This window comes from Macaca nemestrina, chromosome X (genome assembly GCF_043159975.1).
Source record: "Macaca nemestrina isolate mMacNem1 chromosome X, mMacNem.hap1, whole genome shotgun sequence".
Lineage (NCBI taxonomy): Eukaryota > Metazoa > Chordata > Mammalia > Primates > Cercopithecidae > Macaca > Macaca nemestrina.
In genome coordinates this window covers 3,163,279-3,187,613 of record NC_092145.1, presented here as the reverse complement: position 1 = coordinate 3,187,613, position 24,335 = coordinate 3,163,279, and the positions used below count along the sequence as shown (strand labels likewise).

Sequence of the window (24,335 nt, the reverse complement as noted above, 5' to 3'; positions counted from 1 at the left end):
CATTCTTAGTCACAGGATGAGACAGTATGTCAGCACAAGATATAAGTCATACAGACCTTGCTGATAAAACGGGTTGCAGTAAAGAAGCCAGCCCAAACCCACCAAAGCCAAGATGGTAATGAGAGTGACCTCTGGTCATCCTCACTGCTCATTATATGCATTAGCATGCTAAAAGACACTCCCACCGGCACCATGACAGTTTACAGATGCCATGGCAACGTGTGGAAGTTACCCTATATGGCTGAAAAAAGGGAGGAGCCCTCAGTTCCAAGAATTGCCCACTTTTTTCCTGAAAAACTTATGAATAATCCACCCCTTGTTTAGCAAATAATCAAGAAATAACCATAAAAATGGGCAACCAGCCGGACACCATGGCTCAGCCTGTAATCCCAGCACTTTGGGAGGCCAAAGGTCAGGAGATTGAGACCATCCTGGCTAACACAGTGAAACCCCGTCTCTACTAAAAATACAAAAAATTTGCCGGGCGGGGTGGCAAGCACCTGTAGTCCAGCTACTTGGGAGAATGGGGCAGGAGAATGGTGTGAACCAGGGAGGCAGAGCTTTCAGTGAGCCGAGATCACGCCACTGCAATCCAGCCTGGGCGACAGAGTGAGACTCAGTCTCAAAAAAAAAAAAAAAAAAAAAAAAGGACAACCAGCAGCAGCCATTCTTTTATTTCTTTACTTTCTTAATAAACTTGCTCTCACTTTACTCTAAAAAATAAAAATAAAAGGAAAAGACAGTTAATTCTCAGCTTTTTATTCATGTGTTGTTCTATAAAATTAAACCATATATGTGTACCTGGATTTTCTTGGCTTATTCAAGGATGTAGGAGAAATTGTATCTTAAATGGAAGTCCTGGTCACTGGCTCATTCTTTCTCAAACATTCACTGAACATCTGCTCTTTGGAAGGCCCTATGTTAGTGGAGATACTGGAATAAGTCAGACCCACCCCTACCCGAAGGGTGGTAGAATCTAGGAGCTATAGTCATAAAATTAAGTTGGTGAGATGTCCTCTAAGACCTAGAGGAAAAGTAAGAGAGGGCAGAATGTGTGGTGCCCTGGTGAGAGTGGTGGAGTGTAAATGCCCTGAGCGAGGGCCTTTCAGGCTTTGGGAAACTGCAGTTCCTTCTGAGGACGCTGATTCTAATGAAGCTGGGTGGGCCCAGGGCCAGATTCTCAAACAGTGAGAGAAAAGCCTGGAATGGAAAACTGCTCTGGGCAGTTCATTATGGTCGGTGAATGAACATAGACGAGTTTCCACCTGGGGCAGGAGTGGAAGGCATCCTGTGCTCTTATGCCAGCGCGGTGGAATACAGCCCGAGAGCTAGGTGATGGATATTCATCATCTGCAAGGGTTTCCTGGGAGGTAAGGGTGAATCTCTCAGGAAGGGAGGCCCAGAAGCCACTGGCAAGGTACTCTTCTTCTGCCTTAGTGGGAGAGCCGGAGCTGACTCTATTCAAATGGCATTCTAATTAGGTTGTCTCAAGTGTCATTTGGCCATTCCTAAGCATGGGCTAGATTTTGGGTGGTGATTATATGAATGAAAATAGTGGTTGAGATGGAAAAGCAGCTGAGAGCGAGGAAAAGAGTTGGTCCTGGACTCAAAGTCAGGAAACATTGAGCTGCATCCAGCTGAAGAAGACTCCTCCGCACACAAATTAAATAATAGATCATCTAGGAGGGAAATTCTACTGTGTTTTGTCTATGAAGCAACACTTTGGGCTGAGTTGGTATTCCCTGTACTATTGTGCTAGGTACTCTGAGGTTTCCTAGATAACAATAACAACAGCAACAACAAAATTTCCAGAGGAAACTGCGGTAGGATCTGAGTTCCAAATACTAACACAAATAACTGCCAAACATTAATGATCTAATACACGCCAGGCCCTGAGCCAAGTGCTTTACTTTCATTGCACACACTCCGACAGTCGTATAAGACTTTATCAAACCTGCTTCACAGATGAAGAACCTGATGCTCATGCAGCTTGATAATTTCCCCATAATTACATGGCTAATAAGCAACAGGGTTGGGACTGTATCCCTGCTAGATTAGGGTGGGCTCCAATCCAATACGACTGGTGTCCTTACAAGAAGAGGACATTAGGACACAGACACACACAGAGGAAAGACCATGTGAAGACACAGGAAGAGAATGGCCATCTACAAGTCAAGGAGAGAGGCCTCAGGACAACTCAACTCTGCCCACACCTTGAGATTGAACTTGTAGCCTCTGGGACTCGGAAAACACATTTCTGATGCTTAAGCTCCCCCAGTCTGTGGTACCTTGTTATGACAGCCAAAGCAAACAAATACACATGGTCTGAATTCATCTGAGTGTATGTCATTCCTTCTCGTCCCAAACTGAAGCTGACTTTTGTCTTGCTATTTACTTCTCAGGAATCCATGTCTCTCAGGCAACCAAATGAAGGACCCTGTGGTCAAGCTACAAAAAGTACACCTAAAGAAGTGCTATGGACTGAAATGTGCTCCCCTCCAAAAAAAAAAAAAAAAAAAAAGTGTATATATATATATATATATATATATATATATATATATATATATATATGTTGAAGCTCTGAGTCCCAGTGTGATGGCCTGGAGATGGGGCCTTTGGGAGGTAATTAGGGTTAGATGAGGTCCTGAGAGTGTAGGCCCTCACGATTGGATTAATGTCTGTATTAGATCATTCTTGCACTGCCATAAAGAAATACCTGAGACTGGGTAATTTATTTTTAAAAAATGGGTTTAATTGGCTTGTGGTTTGCAGGATGTACAGGAACCATGGAAGTATCTGCTTCTCGAGAGGCCTTAGGGAGCTTTTACTTATGGCAATAGGCAAAGAAGGAGCAGGCACTTCACTTGGTGAAAGCAGGAGCAAGAGAGACGGGGGGCATTGCCACACACTATTATATGACCATATGTCGTGAGAAATCACTCACTATCATGAGCACAGTACCAAGGTGATGGCACTAAACTATTAATGAGAAATCTGTCCCCATGATCCAGTCACCTCCCAGCAGGCCCCACCTCCAACACTGCAGATTACAATTCGGCATGAGATTTGGTGGGGACACTGATCCACACCGTATCTTGCTTATAGGAAGAAATGCTTGCACTTTTCTCCCTTTCTCTCTTTGCCATGTGAAGACTCACAGAGAAGGTAGGCATCTATAAGCCAGGAAGAGAACCCTCACCAGACACCCACCATACTGGCATTCTGAGTTTTGGCTTCCCAGCCTCCAGAACTCGGAGAAAATAAACGTCTGTTATGTAAGACCCTCAGTCTATAGCATTTTCTTACAGCAGCATGAAATAACTAAGACAAGAAGGAAGATGACGAGGAGAACCAACAGAATTCAGGGATTGTCTGTGGTTCCGTGAGAGCCAACTCTGTCCAGGTGCCAGCGTTTCAGTGCATTCCCAGCAATTTCCCGAATTATAGCACCCTTCCACAATGGTCTTGCCCCATATGCCTGCCTGTCCAATTCTGGAATCTAGCTTGCTGCTAAGCTCTTCATGGTTGCATCCTTTAAAGGCTGTGCCCTACTTAAGTGGAACAGCCAAGAGTCACCTGCCCTTCTCCTGACATAGAACAGTTCTACTTTCTGCAGAAGTCCCTGACTGTCCCTGTTCCTCACACTGGGGCCCCTCTAATAGCAAAAATACATTTGACTTTGAATAGCGACCTTTAGACATCGGATCATCCTGCTGCATGTCTTCAATGCATTCTTAAAATGTTTTCCAAATGAGCTGGCGAGTAGCGTCTGATTTTGGCTTGTAACGTATCAGTTCCTGGGATACAACCCTTGTAGAGGACTACATGCTCACAAACAGGGTGTTCCTGATAAGTCCTGCTCTCGCAAACGAAGCAGGGCGTTCCGGACAAGTCCTGCTCTTGCAAACGAAGCAGGGCGTTGGGGGCCTGTTTATATGTAAATATCTTGAAAATCCAGAAAGTCAGGGAAAGGTCAGAAAAACAACAATGTGTCTTGTGACTTGGCAACAGTCCACAAACGACTGTATAAAATAAAGGTGAGCGCGATTCGAGGTGGCCGCCATGTTTGTCTTGTCTTGTGTTGTCTTGTGTGTTCATTCCTTTGTTTAGGAAACACGCGGACCCCAACATCTGGCGCAGCGAGCAGGGTCCGTGGCTCCACGAGAGCAAGGAACCGGAGGGGGAACACCCCGGGCAGGTAAATAAAGAAAGGGGGACCCACGGGAAAATTATGGGGAATTCCACCTGTCTGGCCTCTGAATATTTGTGGTTACTGCAGGGACTGTTGATGTCTATAGGAGTAGAAGTTAGTTAAGGAACATAAGACTTTGAAGTGATTGTTTGCCCATGTTGAACAACATTGTTATTGGTTTCAATATCAAACCAAAGTGCAGTTAAATCAAAAGGAATGGTTACAAGTGGTTAAAGTACTGCGTCGAGCTCATCAGCGAGGGCAAATGATGCCTCTCACTTTGTGGACTTTGTGTGTAGTTCCATTACTCAGGCATTAGAGTTACTTGAAACTGACTCAGAGCATGGCGATACTGCCACAGGAGGTGAGGCATCTGAAGCTTTAGAGAGGAATGATCCTAGAGAGGAACATACTTACGCCCCGGTTTTTGAGGACAAGGAATTGGAAAAAGAGCTAATGCCTCCTTCATCTGAAGGAGATTCTGATTTGCAGTGCATTTTAGAGATGTTACAACAGTTGTTAAAATTGCAAGGTACCGCTGCTCCTGTTTCTCCTATCTCTCCGCCATGAGCCTTCCCTGTTACCTTCCCTTCTGCTAAATGGAATTCCCTTTGCCTCCACCTCCAACCTCTTTGCCTATGTCAGGTCAGGTTTTCTCTGTGCCTCTTCCTCCTGTAGGAGAAAAGAAGGAATCGAAGGAAAAGGATGATTTCGAGGAATTAGATTTATTCCCAATAACACGGGCTGCTTTTGGCCCCAATGCTCAGTTCCCAAACGGTGGCCAGAATGTGACTTTTACAGCCCTACAATTTAAATTTTTGAAAGAAATGCTAATTATGGACCTCAGTCACAGTTTGTTCTTGGCCTTCTCGATTTCTTCTCTTTAGAACATATGATGATTTCTATTGACTGGGAAACGTTGGGACAGGCTGTCCTTGATCGTTCGCAATGGCTTCAATTAAAAAGTTGGTGGTGGGAAAAAGCAAGAGTACAAGGTAGAAAAAATGCTACGCGAAATCCCCCAGGGCTACTGAGGAGCAGCTTACAGGTTCAGGACAATACGCCACTCTTAATGCTCAGGCAGGCCTAGATGATGTTGCTCTCACTCAGATTAAAGCCTTGTTTATAAAAGCGTGGACTAAGGTTCGAATAGTGGGTAAAACTTCTTTACCTTTTGTAAAGATCCTACAAGGAGCCACTAAGCTGTATCCAGATTTTGTAGCCCGTCTTCAAGATGCTGTATTAAAGACTGTAGGTTCAGGCCCTGCTGCTAAAATTCTTTTGGATACTCTGGCCTTTGAGAGTGTTAATCCTGAGTGCCAAAAATTGCTGCGTCCTCTAAAAGCTAGTGGAGCTGATTTAGCTGAATACATTGGGGCTTGTGCAGGTGTTGGAGGAGCTATTTACAATGCTCAGTTGTTTGCTGGGGCACTTTCTAAGGCTTTAAAAGGCAATTCTAAACAAGGTATATGTTACCAATGTGGGAAACTCGGTCATTTTAAGAAGGAATGCTGAAAAAATTAGGCTCTTCTGCTCTAAAAGAAAAAAGGTTACCATCTGATATGTGTAAACTATGTGGCAAGGGTCGACATTGGACCAATGAATGCCGTTCAAAAACTGATAAAGTGGGAATGTACTGTCACCCCTCTCGGGAAACGGGAACCGGGGCCCGCAGGCTTGGGGCCCCAACTACAATGCAGGCCTACGCCAGTCTCAGCTTTATGCTGCCACTAAGCAGAGTGCCGCTGCTGACCTAGCTATTGTCCAACCTTATACTTTATCTCCTAATGGAGGAATATATAACTTGACTACCGGAGTGTGTGGTCTTTTGCCAAAGGGACATGTAGGACTTTTACTAGGTCGAAGCAGCAGCGCTATGCGGGGGTTAATGATGGTCCCAGGAATTACTGATCCTGATTTTACTGATGAAATCCTTATTATGGTACAAGTCTCACAATTTATGCGCCTAGAGGCAAGGGAACGTATTGCACAATTGCTTTTATTGCCTTTTTTTCCTTTCTTATCTAGAGATGTGTCTCGTCAAGGAGGTTTCAGTAGTACTGGGAAAACTGTTTTCTGGGAAACTTTAGTTTCTGATCAAAACCTTCATGTTCATTGCAAATTAATGGGATACTTTTTGAGGGATTAGTCGACACAGGAGAGGATGTATATAATAATGTTTGGCTCAATGGCCTATCATTGGAAAAAGAAACAAGTATCGGTTCCTCTATCTGGCCTAGGTACTACTTCCATAGTCTACCAAACTGTCGAGCCCCTGAGCTGTGTAGGACCTGAAGGACAACAAGGAAAAGTGTTCTTTTATATTGTTCCCATTAATATTAAGCTTTGGGACCGTGATCTTTTACAACAATTTGGTGCCTTTTTAAGCATTCCTCATTTCTTCTGCTGCCAAAAATATGATGTTCAAAATGGGCTACAATCCTTTAAACTCTTAGCCACTGTCCACAAGCCTCAAACTTTACAATTGAAGTGGAAAACTACAACTCCTGTTCGGGTGGAACAGTGGCCATTATCTAAAGAAAAACTTAAGGCTTTAAAGAATTTAGTTAAGGAACAATTGGCCGAGGGGCATATTGAACCAAGTACTTCTGCATGGAATTCTCCTGTGTTTGTCTTGTCAAAAAAAAAAAAAAATGGCACTTATTAACTGATCTTAGAGCTGTAAATACTTGTATTCAACCTATGGGGACTTTATCCCCTGTAGCAGAAGAAGAATTGTCATTTGTAGAAAATAGAATTAGTGAAGCTCACCTTGGTTATATTGCACCCAATCTTCCACTTTCATTGTGTCTTTTGCATACTCCCCATTCACCAATGGCCGTTTTACACCAAGATAATAATATTCTGGAGTGGCTGTTTTTGGCTAATAAAGCCATTAAGACAATTCACCCATATATTGATAAATTGGCTGAATTAATTATTAAAGGATGACATCGAGCTCGTCAGTTGCTTGGTGCTGACCCTATAAAAATTATTCTCATTCAGCTTTGCCAGGACCTTTATCTTTTGGCAACACTCAGATTGATTCTTTACTTTTTGGCAGTGTCCAGCGGCCTCAGGATGAGCACCACCTACATCATACTAATAATTTAGGATTACAACGGCGATTTTCTATAACACGCCATCAAGCCTGAGCTATTGTCAGAGCCTGCTGATCTTGTGCTCCTATTATTACACCTTTTTTAAGTCCAGGTATTAATCCTCGAGGCATTCAACAAAATCACATTTGGCAAATGGATGTAACTTATGTTCCTTCCTTTGGTCGTTTAAAATATGTTCATCATACTATTGATACGTGGTCACATTTACAGTGGGCTACGCCATTACCCTCTGAAAAGGCTGACTCTGTTATTACTCATTTACTTACTCGCTTTGCAGTTATGGGAGTCCCTGCTGAATTAAAAACTGATAATGCCCCTGCTTATTGCTCTTGCAAATTGGCTGCCTTTCTCTCTTTATACCATATTCATCATTCCACTGGTATTCCATTTAACAGTCAAGGTCAAGCAATTATTGAAAGAGCCAATGCTACCTTAAAATTACAACTTTTAAAACTAAAAGGGGGAGATGGGCGAGATTCCCCAAAACATCAAATTCTGAAAGCCCTTTTTACTTTAAATTTTCTCAACCATTGGCGCCAATTACAGCAGTCTGCAGCGGTGAAACATTTTCAACAGCCTTTAGAAAAACCGCAAAACAGTAATCAGTGGGTGTATTATCCTTCATTACAAGGGCAATATTTAAAAGGAAAAGTTTTACAATGGGGCCGAGGCTATGCTCTTGTCCGTACAGGTGCCAGAGACGAGTGGTTTCCATCTCGACTGTTGAAACAGTGCCATGGCGAAGAGGAGCCAATCCAAAGAGTTCCTGAAGGAATTCCAGGAGCTAAATCTGAGCGCTCAGAGAACATTCACCTTCGGAACTCGTGTGGAGCCCCCTACATGGGGACAACTGAAACAGTTAAGAAGCTGAAGGGGTTGTTCAACAAGCTGGGCAGCCCAAAACCCCACTGACTTTATTCCTGGCTATGCTGGCCGTAGTAAACTGTCAGGTAACAGCTGGAGAATTTACATACTGGGCTTATATTCCTTTTCCACCCTTATATCAAGGTGTGGCCTGGGGAGTCAGAGAAATCCCAGTATTTACTAATGATACTGCTTGGATGCCATCACCTTTTTTAAACCAGGATCCTGAATTAAACACTGGCACAGTAAATAGTTCATATCAATTTGGGGTTAAAGGGTTACCTATATGTCTTGGGGGGGGTAGTCCGCATTGTCTGCATCTTTCTCATGAGGCTTGGGCTGTTCGCTATAACCATAGTCATATCTCTGCCTTTACTATGATTGTTGTGGCTCAAAGTTTCAAGTATAATCATACTGCAGTACTTGATGAAACTCTGCCAAGTACATTATCTTTATGCCCTATCCCTGATGTGTCCGGAGGTGTTTCCCGACTAGAGTGGACTAGATGTAGAAGTAGTGGGCCACGATTGTTGTTAGAAGTAAAAGGAAAGAGTCGGAAATACCTTGTTACAGATTGGAGTGTACATGATTTTCAGACTAAATTCAACCATGTCAACCTGCGTTGGCATATAGGTAATCACAACATCGCTGCAGATGGCAATGAAACTATTATTTGGCATGATGGTGGTCTATCACCCCCTATGCCACATTTGGCTAATACCTCACAAATACAAGGTCATATTTGGAAGTTGCTAGCTGCTGGTAAACCAATGTTCACTTTCATGGGAAACATGTCCTTAAATCTTACTAATATTGCTAACCCTTTCCATATATCTTTGCATCGAAATAGTTCTAGATATGTTATTGCATGTGTAAGAAAGCCTTACTTGTTGTTGACAGGAATTTTTAAATAGGATAATAATACAGGGGTAGTTAACTGTACAAACAATTGTACATTCTTAAGTTGTATAAATACTACTTGGTGGAATAATAATTGGAATGAGTCTCATTCCGATTTATATATACTAAGAGCCAGAAAAGAAACCTGGCTACCTGTAAACTTAACACGTACTTGGAGTGAATCTGCTGGGGTTACTCAAATTTACAAGGTTATGCAAGATCTTGTCCACCGCAGTCGGAGGATGGTTGGAATCGTCGTGACCACGGTGATAGGACTTGTAGCAATTGCTTCCACCGCTGCTGTTGCTGGATTAGCTCTACACCAGAGTATACAAAATGCAGAATTTGTGCAACAATGGCATGAACAATCACATTTGTTGCGGCAGCAGCAATGAGACATAGATGCTCATTTGACTGAACAAGTAGATAATCTGGAACAAGTGGTTTCTTGGTTGGGATATCAGCTAACAGTGTTGAATACCCGAGTTTTGTTGAAATGTGATTGGAACACTACCCAATTTTGTATTACTCCTGTTCCTTTTAACAGCACTGTACATAATTGGACTGAGATAAAGAGACTTTTAATTGGTCATAATAATCTTTCCCTAGAAATACAAGAATTAACACAGAACATTTCTGAAACATTTCGCAATCAGTTACCGTTGCTGACTGGTGCAGATTTGATGACTGGTATTGCACAAAGTTTGACGTCTTTGAACCCTATGAGTCCTGTAAAAACTTTGCTGACCTCTGTTTCTGTAATGTATTGATTGTTGTTCTTGCCTTTGTCATTTTTCACAGTCTGCTGGAGACGGTGCCAAAGGGCAAACACCGAATCCCAGCGAGCCCAACATGTAATGATGGTTTTAAAAGAAATTCAAACTTGTAAATAAGGAAAGGGGAAATGTAGAGGACTACATGCTCACAAACAGGGTGTTCCGGATAAGTCCTGCTCTCCCAAACGAAGCAGGGCATTCCCGACAAGTCCTGCTCTTGCAAACGAAGCAGGGCATTGGGGGCCTGTTTATATGTAAATATCTTGAAAATCCAGAAAGTCAGGGAAAGGTCAGAAAAACAACAATGTGTCTTGTGACTTGGCAACATTCCACAAATGACTGTATAAAATAAAGGACAGCACGCCATTCGAGGCGGCCGCCATGTTTGTCTTGTCTTGTGTTGTCTTGTGTGTTCATTCCTTTGTTTAGGAAACACGTGGACCCCAACAACCCTGAAGTGAGAAAGTGTTTGAAACCATCCTATATTTACAGTAGGACTTTAACAAGCTGTCTCATTGGAAACTGGCCACAGAGCACATACACAGATGGTCAAAAGCCAAGGCCTCTTGTATTAGCTCAGGCTGCCATAACAAAGTCCCATAACAAAGTACCACTGGGTGGCTTAAAGAATAGATCGATGTTTCTCACATTTCTGGAGGCTAGGAAGTTTGAGATCAAGATACTAGCAGGTTTGATGCCTGGCGAGGGTCTCTTCCTGGCTTGTAGACAACTACCTTCTCTGTGTGTCTGCAAATGGCAGAAAGAGAGAATGCAAGTAAGCTCTCTGATGTCTCTTATAAGAACAGTAATCCCAGCATGAAGGTCCCACCTTAATGACATAATCTAACTCTAATTACTTTCAAATACCTCATCTACAGATACATCACATTGAGTCTTGGGATTTCAACATATGAATTTTGGTGGGAGCAGGGACACAGTTCAGTTCATAACATCTCCTTCATAAGTGACAGATGAGGAAGGACTTTCTAAATCACTGTGGGGCAAATATCCAATGAAGCTGAATTCCTAAAACCCTAACGTTTTCCTAGGAGATAAAAAGTGGTGCCTTGGTAGGCATGTTAGCTGATTAAAAATGAAAAAAATCAAAACATTAAAAAATGAAAAAGAAAACTTTCTTGGCACTACTTCAGGTCCGCGGATCTGCCCCACAGGAAAGACACAGCTTTCTATATGTCTAATGGCATCTGAACAGATGTTCAGGTAACAGGAGGGTAGCAGAGACCCACAGGTTAAGGCTTCAACCATGAATTAAAAGAATGAGAAATTCTCAGCCCACTAAGGTTTCAGATATTATCGCAAATGATAGTGCAGAAAAGTGTTAGTAAGTGAAGATAGTTAGTATATCTAACTATACCAGTAAGTGAAGAAGTTACTATATCACACGAAGGGCTGAGGTTTACAGGATCCTTAGAAAACTACATGTGATCCTGCATTTGAAAGCATCTGTCATACGGTACACACTTAAAAAAGGTTGGAGAACTTAAAGAAAATCTGGCTTTCTCAGAAACTCCTCCCAGCAATGAAGAGGGCTTTTGTCATAGCAAATGATAACAGTTCCTTTTTGCTGAGCACTTACTATGTAACAGTTTATGGGAGAGACTATAGTGCTCATCCACATCTCATCTTCCTCTCCTTCCTGGATACATGGGAACAGTACAGTCCACTTGTAGTTAGGAAGGGTCATGTGACAACCCCTTACCACTGAAACATGAGTAGAAGCATTGTTTGTCACATCCAGACATCTGAGAACCAGTGTGCCATTTCCATGCTTTCTCCCTCCATCTGACAATAAACATGGCAGCCTCATGTTGAGATGGTGGAATCCCAAGGTGGAAGTTGCTGCCTGGATACCTGGGTCACAGGAGAGTGGAGAGGCCCTGTCAAACCACATCAGGACTCATGTGCACATAAAATAAACTTGTGTTTTGTCAAGTCACTCAAATTCCATGGTTTGCCTATTGCATCAGCTAACAGTTACTTCAGTTACTTTAGCTGACAAGTACACAGCTACTACTTTTGCTGTTAGGCTTATTTAGATATTTTAATTAAAAAGAAAATAGTGCCTATATTCTTGTTGCAAAAAAAAAAAAAAAATCTAAAATACAGAGAATTCACAATTCTTCTCTGTATAAAGTTCCTCCACAATTCAGCCTGCACCTCAGAGGTCGCCACAATTAGCAATCTGCTGTGTACTATTTTATTTTATTTTATATTTCATTTTTCTGCTTTAGTTTGATTTTGAATGCATTTATTTCACAAATCTGTTCACTAAGTGTTATAAAAATGCTTGTATCACCTTTTGTCTTTGTATAAATTAATTCAACAATAATTTCAGTCAAAATTAGTAGTCACAAGAATTTTTCCCCTTTATACAGGGTGCATATCCAGGGGGCCTTCAAAAAGCTCATGAAAAAAATTGAATTAAAAGATAAAAATAAAAAATATGAACTAATTTCTGATCATAAACTATACCAAGTTCAAGACATTCTGTAAGTGATGATACCAGATATTTAGTCCATTCCTAAAGAACTGAGAGTCCTGGGAATTTAACCATATCAATGCAGTCCTTTCACATTGTTAACTGAAGACAACTGAGTGTCCTTTGAAAACTTCTCAAGATTTGGACTGTGGGCTTTTGCGTTAATGCTGAAATGAGTTAAGACTTTGGGGGACTGTTGGGAAGGCAGGAGTGGTTTTGAAAGGTGAAGATGTGAAATTTGGGAGGAACCACAGGTGGAATGATATTGTTTGGCTCTGTGTCCCCACACAAATCTCATCTTGTAACTCCCAATATTCCCACATGTTGTGGGAGGGACCCAGTGGGAGATAATTGAATCCTGGGGTTGGGTCTTTCCCATACTGTTCTGGTGATAGTGAATAAGTCTCAAAAGATCTGATGGTTTTAAAAACAGGAGTTTCCCTGCACAAGCTCTCTCTCTCTTTGTCTGCCGCCATCCATGTAAGATGTGACTTGCGCCTCCTTGCCTTCCGCCATGATTGTGAGGCCTACCCAGCCACGTGGAACTGCAAGTCCAATAAACATCTTTCCTTTGTAACATTCCCAGTCTCAGGCATGCTTTATCAGCTGTGTGAGAAGCAATAAATACAGAGGGGTTCCCTACTTCATTTCAAGGTTTATAAAGTAACAATAATCAGTATAGTGTGGAATTGTCATAAGATTAGAAACACACAAAAGAAGAGAATAAAGTCCAGGAATGGATCCACATGTATATGCATATACATAAAAGCCAAGTATTGATAAAGATACAAATGAAGATTAGAGGAGAGAAATGATAGTGTATTCAACTGGCTCGAGATCAATTGGATATCCATATGCAAACCTGAATTTCAATCCATAATTGCTTTCTATCTATCTGTCTGTCTATCTATCTACCTACCTACCTATCTATCTATGTGAAAAGGGAGAGAAAGAACGAAAGATAAAGATATCATAAAGAATTATCTCATGCGATTATGAGGTCCGGTATATCCCAAATCAGTGAGGCAGGCCAGCAGGCTAGAAACTCACACAACATTTTAATGTTAGTCTTGTGGTAGAATTCTTTTCCAGGAAACCTTGGTCTTTTCTCCTAACACCCTCAACTAACTGGATGAGGCCCATCCACATTATGGAGGTTAAACTGATTTACTTAAAATCAACTGATTGTAAACGTTAATCACAACTACAAAACACCTTCACAACAATATCTAAACTACTGTTTGACCACACAGCTGAGCACTATAGCCTAGACAAGTGGACGCATAATACTAATCATTGCACATATCTTACACCATACAAAAATGTAACTCAAAATGTACCACAGACTTTAAATATCAAATTTACACTTTTTTTTCTAGGACAAAACAAAAAAAAAAAAAATGTGTTACCTGAGGTTAAGTGTTAGTCAGCTCAGGCTGCCATAACAAAATGCCACAGACTGAGTAGCTGAAACAATAGAAATTTATTTATTTTTTCCACAGTTTTCAAGTATGGAAGTCCCAGATCAAGAAGTGGTGGGGTTAGTTTCTGGTGATGGCCTTATTCCTGGCTTGTAGATGGCCCTTTCTCAATATGTCCGTTCTTGGCCTTTCCTCTGTGCATGTGCAGAGAGAAAGAGAAACAGAGAGAGAGAGAGAGCTAGTGCAGGCACAAAAGTAATTTCTTCTCTCTCTTCTAACTTCTTAGTAACCACACTAATCCTATGGGATCCACGCCCCACTCTTATGACCTCTTTTAACATTAATTACTTCCTTAGAGGCCTCATCTCCAAATATAGACACCCTGGGACTGAGGGCTTCACAATATGAATTTAGTGGAGGACATAAGCATTAGCAAAGAATGGACATGTAGATTAATAAAACAGAATAGAGCTCAGAAATAGACCTGCACACATATAGTCAGATGATTCACAACAAAGGCAATAATGGTGAAAGTACAGTTTTTCCAACAAAAGGTGCCTGAAAAATTAGACATCTATACACAAATTATAATAACCTAGACACATCCTTACATATTCCACGAAAATTAACTCAAAATACATCATACACCTAATGCAAAATGCAAAAACTATACAACCCTCTATAAGAAAACATAGGAGAAAATTCACATAACTTTGAGTTCAGTGGTGAGTTTTTAAATTCAACACCAAAAGCACGATCAATGAAAGAAAAATTTGCCAAGTTGACTTTATTAAAATAAACATCATGTGCTCTTCAAAAGACAATGTTAAGAAAATGAAAGCAGAAGCCACAGACTAGCAGAAAACATCTGTGGTACACATATGTGGTAAAGAACTTGTCTCTACGACATACACAAATTCTTAAAGCGCAATGATAGAAAAAAATGAAAATAGTCAAAGATCTGAACACACGCTACACAAAAGAAGATACACACATGGCAAATAAGCATAATAAAAGTACTGAGCATCCTTTCTCATTAGATAATTGTGTACTAAAATGAGATACCACTACACACCTATTAGAATGTCCAAAATCCATAAAAAAGCAAAACAAAGAAAACAAAACCAAGACCAATTGCCAGTGAAGGTGTGGAGCAACAGAAACTCTCATTCATTGCTGGTCGAAACGCAACACGATACAGTCATTTTGGAAGATAATTTGGCGTTTTCTTAAAAAGCTGAACATAGACTTAGCATAAGAGTCAGCAGTCATAATCAATTTACCCAATTGATTTGAAAAATTAGTCTACATAAAAAGTTGTATATGAATGTATACAAAAGCTCATTTCATAATCACCAAAAATAGAAGCATCCAAAATGTATTTTGTTTGGTGGATATATATATATATACATACACACAACCAGACAATGATACTACTACTCCTCAATGAAAAGGAATAAGTTACAAGCCACACAAAGTTATACATGACTCTTCAGTTCATTATGTTAGGTGAAAGAAACCAGTCTAAAAAGGCTACATAGTATAAGATTCTATTCATATGACATTCTGGAAAAGGCAAAATTATAAAGATGAAAAACCTGTCAGTGGTAGCCAAGGGGTTGTCTGACAAGCACAAGGGATTTATCAGGGCAGTCAAACTAGTATGGTAATACTGTAATGGCGGATGCATGCTTGCTTTCATCTGAGTATTTGTGTTCCCACAAAATTCATGTGCTGAAATACCAAGGTGATGGTAGTAGGTAGAAGGTGGGATATTTGGAGAATGACTCGATCATTAGAGCAGAGTCCTCATGAATGGGATTAATGTTTTTATAAAATACACCCCACAGAGATCCCTTGCCCCTTCTTCCATGTGAGGACATAGGGAAAAGGCTGTTGTCTATGAACTAGGGAGCAGGTCTCCACCAGACATGAAATCTGCCAGCACCTTGATCTTGGACTTCCCAACCTCCAGAATGTGAGAAATAAAGTTGTGTTGTTTATAAGCCACCCAGTCGACACTATTTCTGTTATGGAAGCCCAAATGGACTAAGACAATGGCACGAGGCATTTGTCAAAACCTATAGATCTTTAAAGCACAAAGAGTGAAGCTTAATGTACATGAATTTTAAAAGTAACTTAAGAAGTTGGAGAACCATGGGACAGAATGTAGAATGTTCCACACACACACAAACCTACCTAGCTGTATTACAGATGTATGAAACCACCACAGTGAAGCAAGTAGGGGAAAGTTACCATATTTGGGTACTCCATCAAAGAAATATATTTTTTATAAAGTATAAGTCCGCCAGATAAGCGTGTAAAATAGTTGAACATTTGATAATCATTTATATAATTTTTCAGTTATGTAAACTATTGGGATTTTGTTTAATAGAATGTCCTTATCTTTTAAACATGCATATAGAATTATTTAGAGATGAAATGGCATAATGCCTTAGATTTGCTCCATGTTATTCCACAAGCTGATATGCAGGTAGGCGAGTGTCTAACTGGAACCAGATTTGCTGTGTATTTCAAGTTGTTCATGCTGGGTATCAAGCATACTGGGTTCATTATATTAATTTCTATTACTCTGTATGTGTCAAGGTTTTCCCTAATACAATGTTTTTTATCATAAATATGCCATTAAAAGTGAAATCCTAAATGAAACTGACCACTTTGTAGAAATAAAATCAATCAGTAACCAAACTGATCCAAAAAGAAAACATCATTTAAACTATAAAAACTGAAACTGTACAGCATTCAAAGCTGAAGCTACCCTTAAACATTCCAGGTTAGGCAGTTTTGGAGGCCAATTCTACCAAATGATCAGGGAAAACTAACCAACATGTTATCTCATCTCTTCTAGAACACACAAAATATTGACAATTGTTCAATTCATTCTCCCAGACTAGCGCTCCTGGATTCAAAAACCAGACGAGGACCACATCCCACTCCTTATGGGAAAAAAAAACCACATTAAGTAAGCTCCCTTACATAGCAGTATATATCCTATGTAAATTACTAGCATATTAAATGAGTAAACAGGCTCTGCCCAAGGAAATACCATATGGTTTAACATTAGGAAAAAAAACCTCTTTCATTGTAATTCCTTACATACAAAATGGAGGAGAAAAAAATTTGATCATGTCAACGGGTACAGAAAAAGTTTTTTAAAGAAATTTAATATGAGTTCATCATAACAAAAAAAAAGTATTTAACCTATATTCAAAGAGAACTTCCGGCCGGGCGCGGTGGCTCAAGCCTGTAATCCCAGCACTTTGGGAGGACGAGGCGGGCGGATCACAAGGTCAGGAGATCGAGACCACAGTGAAACCCCGTCTCTACTAAAAATACAAAAAATTAGCCGGGCGCGGTGGCGGGCGCCTGTAGTCCTAGCTACTCAGGAGGCTGAGGCAGGAGAATGGCGTGAACCCGGGAGGCGGAGCTTGCAGTGAGCCGAGATCGCGCCACTGCACTCCAGCCTGGGCAACAGCGTGAGACTCCGTCTCAAAAAAAAAAAAAAAAAAAAAAAAAGAGAACTTCCATTTCCTAAAATCAACAGCAAACATACTTAAATGTGAAACGTTCGAAGAATTATCAATCAAGTCAGGAACGAGAAGTAGATGTAGACTATTATCTCTACGTTTGAAATCAGGATTGAGACACAAAGAGCTATAAGTATCAAAATGAGTAACGGGTATGAATATTGGAAAAACACGTAATGTTTAGTGATAATACCATTGTTGAACTTGAAAATTCAAAGGAAAAGGTGTGTGGAAAATTCAAGTGCATCGGCCTTCAGAATGAGATGCACAAGAGATTACTATTGCAAAATCAAAATCTTCATCTCACAAAAGCAATAACTAACTACAATTAATAGACAATTTGCCACTTGCAATAGCAACAAAATCCAAGAATTACCTGAAAAGAAGTATAATGAAAATGTATAAGTCTTTATAGAGACAACTATCAAAGTATACGGACATATTCAGGTAAAAAGAGACTGGAATACATAGAGGAATATAACATACTCATTAATGGGGAACACAACAGTGTAAAAATGTAAACTCAGCTTAAATTATTTACAATTTAGTGCCTTACCTGTAGCCGCCAACATTACAACAAATTTGGGCTGCTGTGTTTTGCTTCCCAAATCAAACCTGGAAAATTACAGAATGGAAACAGAAAGTTAAAAAACAGTATCAGCAACAAAATCTACGTAACAAAACAGAGAAAGCCCACGGTGAGACTGAAGACTGTGTTGAGCTGGTACTTGTGTTTGACACTTGCAGTGTCGGTTGGAGGGGGTTAGCAGTAGGGATGTTGGGGAAGTTTGTAGCCTGCCTAGACGGCAGATGACAGAATGGGTGGAATAAGTTTTTAAATTTCCACTTCACTTCATTGCACAGTCTGAGGCAGCCCTGAAAGCACGATGCCAAGAGCCCCGGGAAACAGCAGGACACCAGGAAAATTGGGTTGGTTAAGGCAGTATGGCTCCAGAGTTCTGCTAATAACCTGAAACCAACACTGTGGGAGAGGAATTACGTTTTAAAAAAAATTATTTCAACAGAACACAAAGACTGAAATAGAATAGGATATCAGAGTGAATTATGCATACTAAGGGTAGGTGTTAGTTCATAGAAATAAATAAATATATATATGTGTGTATATATATATTGCTACCTACATATATACTTGTAAGATATGTAAACCCTATTTCTTTGATTCAGAGAATAAATCATTTGGTACCAAAAGTTTGCCAAGTGTAGCTCTGGCTGGGGAGGAGCCCCCGTGGGAAGGTGTGCGTCTTCTCCCAGAGGTCACTACAACCGCGGGGGCTGCCGCCCTGCAGGGAGCACCTGACCTGGGACCCGCAGCCATTCTTTACAAGGGGTGCAGCTGTGCAAATGCTCAGAGGTGACAGAAACAGAGCATCTCCTGCCCATCACTTCATCCAACAGCCAGGGGTGAGGAAGAGGACCCTACTGAGTGAGGACTGAGGGTCCTCCCCCGCGCCCCCCCCCACACACACATAGAGGGACCACAGAATCCAGCTCAGCCCCTCTTGTCAGCCCTGGTAAACGCAGGCAATGATGTCACCCCGAACACAGCCCTTCCCCCAATGCCACTTCGGGGAGACTCAGAGACTTGGTCTGAGTGGAGCAGAAACCATTGGCAGATGATGGCGGTCCTGACTCAGCCAGGCATCAACTTCAGGCCCCTGAGGGATGGCCGAAGCCTCCTCCCACCCCCAACTCCCCTGATCCCACTAGGACATACAGCCTCAGGATCCCCATCCCAATCTCTACCCCTTCCCCCATCACCATCTTCGTGCTCACCCCCATCCCCATCCAGATCCCCATCCAGGCCGAATCCAGTTCCACCCCTGCTGTGAACCCAGGGAAGTACTGTTGCCCGGATGTGATATCACTGACTGCGCATTGGCGGTCAGACGGCCGCGAGATTCTCGCCCTGAGCAACGGCCTGATGTCGGCGGAGGGAAGCACGCCCAGGCTTGGTGAGGAGGCAAGGTGAGACGCTGAGGGAGGACTGGGGCACGCCTTACCCCAGATAGAGGGCCCCAAATAATCCAGCGCTGCCTCTGCTGCCAGGCCTGGAACACTCGCAAGGGAAGACGTCCTGAAGGCTGGGTCGCCGCCACCTCACCCCGCCAACCCCCCATTGCTTTAAGCACAGAGAACTCTGGGGACAGAGCTTAATGTGGCCAGGGCAGGGCTGGTTAGAAGAGGTCAGGACCCAGGCTGTTCCAGGAATCAAGGTCAGGACCCCAAGAGGTGACTGAGGGCAAACTAACCACCACCCCCACCGCCATTCCCATCCCCCAACACCAACCCCACCCCCATCCACCAACACCAACCCCACCCCTATTCCCCACTTCCAATTTCCATCCCCACCTCCACCCCCATCCTGGCAGAATCCAGGCTTTGCGCCTGGTATCAACTCACAGAAGCTCCGGGAATGGCGGCCAGGCACGTGAATCCTGAGGTTCACATCTATGGCTAAGGGAGGGAAGGGGTTCGGTATTGTCAGTATGACCTTTGGGAAGCAGCAAAAGGGCCCAGGCCCTCCTGAAAGACAGTGGAGTCCTGAGGGGACCCAGCATGCCAGGACAAGAGGCCCTCTGTACCACTGTCTCAAACTGAGGCACCTTTTCATTAGGCCACGGGAATCCTAGGCATGCAGAGCCACTTCAGCAGGGGGTTGGGGCCCAGCCCTGTGAGGAGTCAAGGGGAGGAAGAAGAGGGAGGACTGAGGGGACCTTGGAGTCCAGATCAGTGGAAACCTTGGACTAGGGGATGCTGGGCACAGTGACCGAATGTGCCCCATGCTCATTGCGCCTTCAGAGTGACAGAGGGTTGAGGACTGTGGCCTGAAGAGTGGGACTTCAGGTCAGCAGAGGGAGGAATCCCAGGATCTGCAGGACCCAAGGTGTACCTCCATGGGGCCCCCATCTGGTTGACAGATGCAGTGGTACTAGGCTCTGCCAAGCATCCAGGTGGGGAGCCAGAGGGAGGACTGAGGGTACCCCTGGGCCTGGGACAGAATGTGGACTGTGGGCCCCAAAAAATCTACCCTGCCCCTGCTGTTACCTCAGAGAACCCGGGCAGGGCTGTCAGCCGAGGTCCCTCCGTTATCCTAGGATCATTGATGTCAGGGAAGGGGAGGCCTTGGTCTGAGGGGACTGCACTCAGGTAAGTAGAGGGAGGCTCTCACACCCTGCCACGAGTGGAGGTGAGGACCAAGCAGTCTCCTCACCCAGGGCACATGGACTTCAATAAATTTGGACATCTCTCGTTGTCCTTCCTGGGAGGATCTGGGAATGTATGACCAGATGTGGGTCCCCTCATGTTTATCTCTACCATATCAGGGATGTGAGTTCTTGACATGAGGGATTCTCAGGCCAGCAAAAGGGAGGGATCAGGCCCTATAAGGAGAAAGGTGGGGGCCCTGAGTGAGCACAGAGGGTACCCTCCACCCCAGTAGAGTGGGGACCTCACAGAGTCTCGCCAACCCTCCTGACAGTTCTGGGAATCCATGGCTGGGTTTACTGTCTGCACATTGAGGGCCCGTGGATTCTTCTCCCAGGAATCGGGAGCTCCAGGAACAAAGCAGTGAGGACATGTCTGAGGCAGTATCCTCAGGTCACAGAGTAGAGGGAGCTGAGATAGAGCCAACAGTGAAGGTTTGACTTGAATTCACACCAAGGGCCACACCAGCCCCAGAACACGTGGGACTCCAGAGCGTCTGGCCTCACCCTCAATACTTTGAGTCCTGCAGCCTCAGCATGTGCTGGCCAGCTGTAACCTGAGGTGCTCTCTCACTTCCTCCTTCAGGTTCTGAGGGGACAGGCTGACGAGGACCAGAGGACCCTGGAGGAGCACGGAAGGAGAAGATCTGTAAGTAAGCCTTTGTTGGAGCCTCCAAGGTTAGTTCAGTTCTTGGCTCAGGGCTCTCACACATTTCCTCTCTCCCCAGGCCTGTGGGTTTCCATTGCCCAGCTCCTGCCCACATTCCCGCCTGCTGCCCTGACCAGAGTCAGCATGCCTCTTGAGCAGAGGAGTCAACACTACAAGCCTGAAGAAGGCCTTGAGGCCCGAGGAGAGGCCCTGGGCTTAGTGGGTGCACAGGCTCCTGCTACTGAGGAGCAGGAGACTGCCTCCTCCTCTTCTACTGTAGTGGAAGTCCCCCCGGGGGAGGTGCTTGCTGCTGAGTCACCGGGTCCTCCCCAGAGTCCTCAGGGAGCCTCCACCCTCCCCACTACCAACAACTACACACTCTGGAGCCAATCTGATGAGGACTCCAGCAGCCAAGAAGAGGAGGGGCCAAGCACCTTTCCTGACCTGGAGTCCGGCTTCCAGGCAGCACTCAGTAGGAAGGTGGCTGAGTTGGTTCATTTTCTGCTCCTCAAGTATCGAGCCAGGGAGCCAGTCACAAAGGCGGAAATGCTGGAGAGTGTCATGAGAAATTGCCAGTACTTCTTTCCTGTGATCTTCAGCAAAGCATCTGATTCCTTGCAGCTGGTCTTTGGCATCGAACTGATGGAAGTGGACCCAGTCGGCCACTTGTACATCTTTGTCACCTGCCTGGGCCTCTCCTACGATGGCCTCCTGGGCGACAATCAGATCATGCCCAAGACAGGCCTCCTGATAATCGTCCTGGCCATAATCGCAAAAGAGGGCGACTGCGCCCCTGAGGAGAAAATCTGGGAGGAGCTGAGTGTGTTGGAGGTGTTTGAGGGGAGGGAGCACAGTATCTTTGCGGATCCCAGGAAGCTGCTCACCCAAGATTTCGTGCAGGAAAACTACCTGGAGTACCGGCAGGTGCCTGGCGGTGATCCTGCATGCTACGAGTTCCTGTGGGGTCCAAGGGCCCTCCTTGAAACCAGCTATGTGAAAGTCCTGTACCATATGCTAAAGATCAGTGGAGGACCTCACTTTTCCTACCCACCCCTGCATGAATGGGCTTTGAGAGAGGGGGAAGAGTGAGTCCGAGCACACGTTGCAGCCAGGGCCAGTGGGAGAGGTCTGGGCCAGTGCGCCTTCCAGGGCCCCATCCGTTAGTTTCCACTGCCTTGTGTGACATGAGGCCCATTCTTCACTCTTTGAAATGAGCAGTCAGCATTCTCAGTTTTGGGTTTCTGTTCTATTGGATGACTTGGAGATTTATCTTTGTTTCCTGTTGGAATTGCTCAAATGTTCCTTTTAACAGGTGGTTGAATGAACTTCAGCATCCACGTTTGTGAATGACAGTAGTCACACATAGTGCTGTTTATATAGTTTAGGAGTAAGAGTCTTGTTTTTTATTCAGATTGGGAAATCCATTCCATTTTGTGAATTGTGACATAATTACAGCAGTGAAAAAGTATTTGCTTAAAATTGTGAGCGAATTAGCAATAACATACAAGGGATAAAGAACTCAAGACATTAAAAGATAGTTAATTCTTGCCCTATACCTCAGTCTATTCTGTAAAATCAAACAAATATGCATACCTGGATTTCCTTGGCTTCTTTGAGAATGCAAGGGAAATTAAATCTGAATAAATAATTCTTTCTGTTCACTGGCTCATTTCTTTTCCATTCATGCAGCATCTGCTCTGTGGAAGGCCCTGGGTTAGTAGTGGAGATGCTAAGGTAAGCCACACTCACGTCTACCCATAGGGTTGTAGAATCTAGGAGCTGCAGTCATATAATTAAGGTGGCGAGAAGTCCTGTAAGATGTAGAGGAAATGTAAGAGAGGGGTGAGGGTGTGGGGCTCCAGGTGAGAGTGGTGGAGTGTAAATGCCCTGAGCTGGGGCATCTTTGGCTTTGATAAACTGCAGTTCCTTCTGAAGGAGCTGACTCTAATGAAGCTGGGTGGGTCCAGGGCCAGATTCTCAGAGAGTGAGAGAAAAGCCTGGAATGGAAAGCAACTCTGAGTGGTTTATTTCGGATCGGGGATGAAGAGAGAGGAGTCTCCACCTGGGGCAGGAATGGAAGGTGTCCTGTGCTTTTGTCCCACTGCTATTGAACACAACCCAAGATCTAGGTGATGGACACCCATCATCTGCATGGGTTTCCTGAGCAATAAGGCTGAATTTCCCGGGAAGGGTGGCCCAGAAGCCACTGGCCAGGTGCTTTTCTGCCAGGCAGGGAGAACCAGAGCTGACTCCATTAAAAAGGCATTCTGACTAGCTAATCTCAAGTGCGAATTGACTAACTGTAAGCACGGGCTAGATTTTGGATGGTAACAAAATACATGAAAATAGTGGATTGGGTGGAAGGCAGCTGGGAGAGAGGGAAGGAGTTGGTCTTTGACTCAGATTCTAGAAGTTTTGAGAAGAAGGATATATTAACACGTACATTGGGTTAAAGTGAAAGGGTGAACATAGTTTAACATCTAAAATATTTCTAAAATTGTATTACAAAAATGCTGTACCAATTCAAATTCTCATAAAAATCACAATCGATTTAAAATTCTGAAATGTGGACAGGACATTTCTTCTCTGCTTTGAGAAGGATTTGGTCAGACTGAAGAGGAGCCAGGTAATGAGAGCAGACAGGAGACCCTCAGCCCGTGAGGGAGGATCCCGGGAGGATCCAGGGGAGAGCCGTTGCTGGCGTCCATGAGAGAGACCACATGAGAAACCAAGTCCACAGAACCCCAGGCAGGCTGGCACTCCGAGCTCTAAATCCAGAGTTCAGGACGGTGGAGTCGGGCCTGAGGGAGAGAAGGGGGAAGGAGGAGGGAGGACAGGACAATGAATAGGAATAGGCTTGGGAAATCCCAGCACCATCGTCACCAGCTGGAGGGGGCCCTGTGATCTGAGTGGGCGGGCCTGTTGGCTGAATGCACCAGGGCTGTGCTGGTCAACCTTCCTGCCCTCAGAATCCCCTTCCCTCTCTCAGGAAGAGCTTGGCTGACTCTCTGCATCATTCTGGGCCAGCTGCCTCTCTTGAACACTCCAGTGGTCCTTTGCACCTTCACCAGCGTCCCAGATGTGGGAGCTGTCTTCATGCCTGCTCGGGGCTGGTGTTTTATCCCCTGGGGACCCTCCA

At 43.7% G+C, this 24,335-nt stretch overlaps 1 protein-coding gene and 2 long non-coding RNA genes across 3 annotated transcripts; 2 read left to right on the top strand and 1 right to left on the bottom strand.

Moving 5' to 3' along the window:
* The first annotated feature begins 3,852 nt into the window (after window positions 1-3,852).
* LOC139360635 (uncharacterized) lies at window positions 3,853-10,248 on the top strand. The gene is made up of 2 exons (XR_011618133.1): window positions 3,853-4,198; window positions 8,006-10,248. It is a non-coding gene; the product is annotated as an uncharacterized lncRNA (long non-coding RNA).
* A 155-nt stretch (window positions 10,249-10,403) lies between these two features.
* Window positions 10,404-14,339, bottom strand: LOC105495875 (uncharacterized). The gene is made up of 3 exons (XR_011618132.1): window positions 13,764-14,339; window positions 11,575-11,726; window positions 10,404-10,601 (listed from the first exon to the last, which is right to left on the bottom strand). It is a non-coding gene; the product is annotated as an uncharacterized lncRNA (long non-coding RNA).
* A 4,898-nt stretch (window positions 14,340-19,237) lies between these two features.
* Window positions 19,238-22,835, top strand: LOC105477835 (melanoma-associated antigen 3-like). Its single transcript, XM_011734647.2, has 3 exons — window positions 19,238-19,309; window positions 21,134-21,196; window positions 21,276-22,835. The coding sequence occupies exon 3, from the start codon at window positions 21,341-21,343 to the stop codon at window positions 22,283-22,285; it is 945 nt and encodes a 314-aa protein (XP_011732949.2). The 5' UTR covers window positions 19,238-19,309; window positions 21,134-21,196; window positions 21,276-21,340; the 3' UTR covers window positions 22,286-22,835.
* The last annotated feature ends 1,500 nt before the right edge of the window (window positions 22,836-24,335 follow it).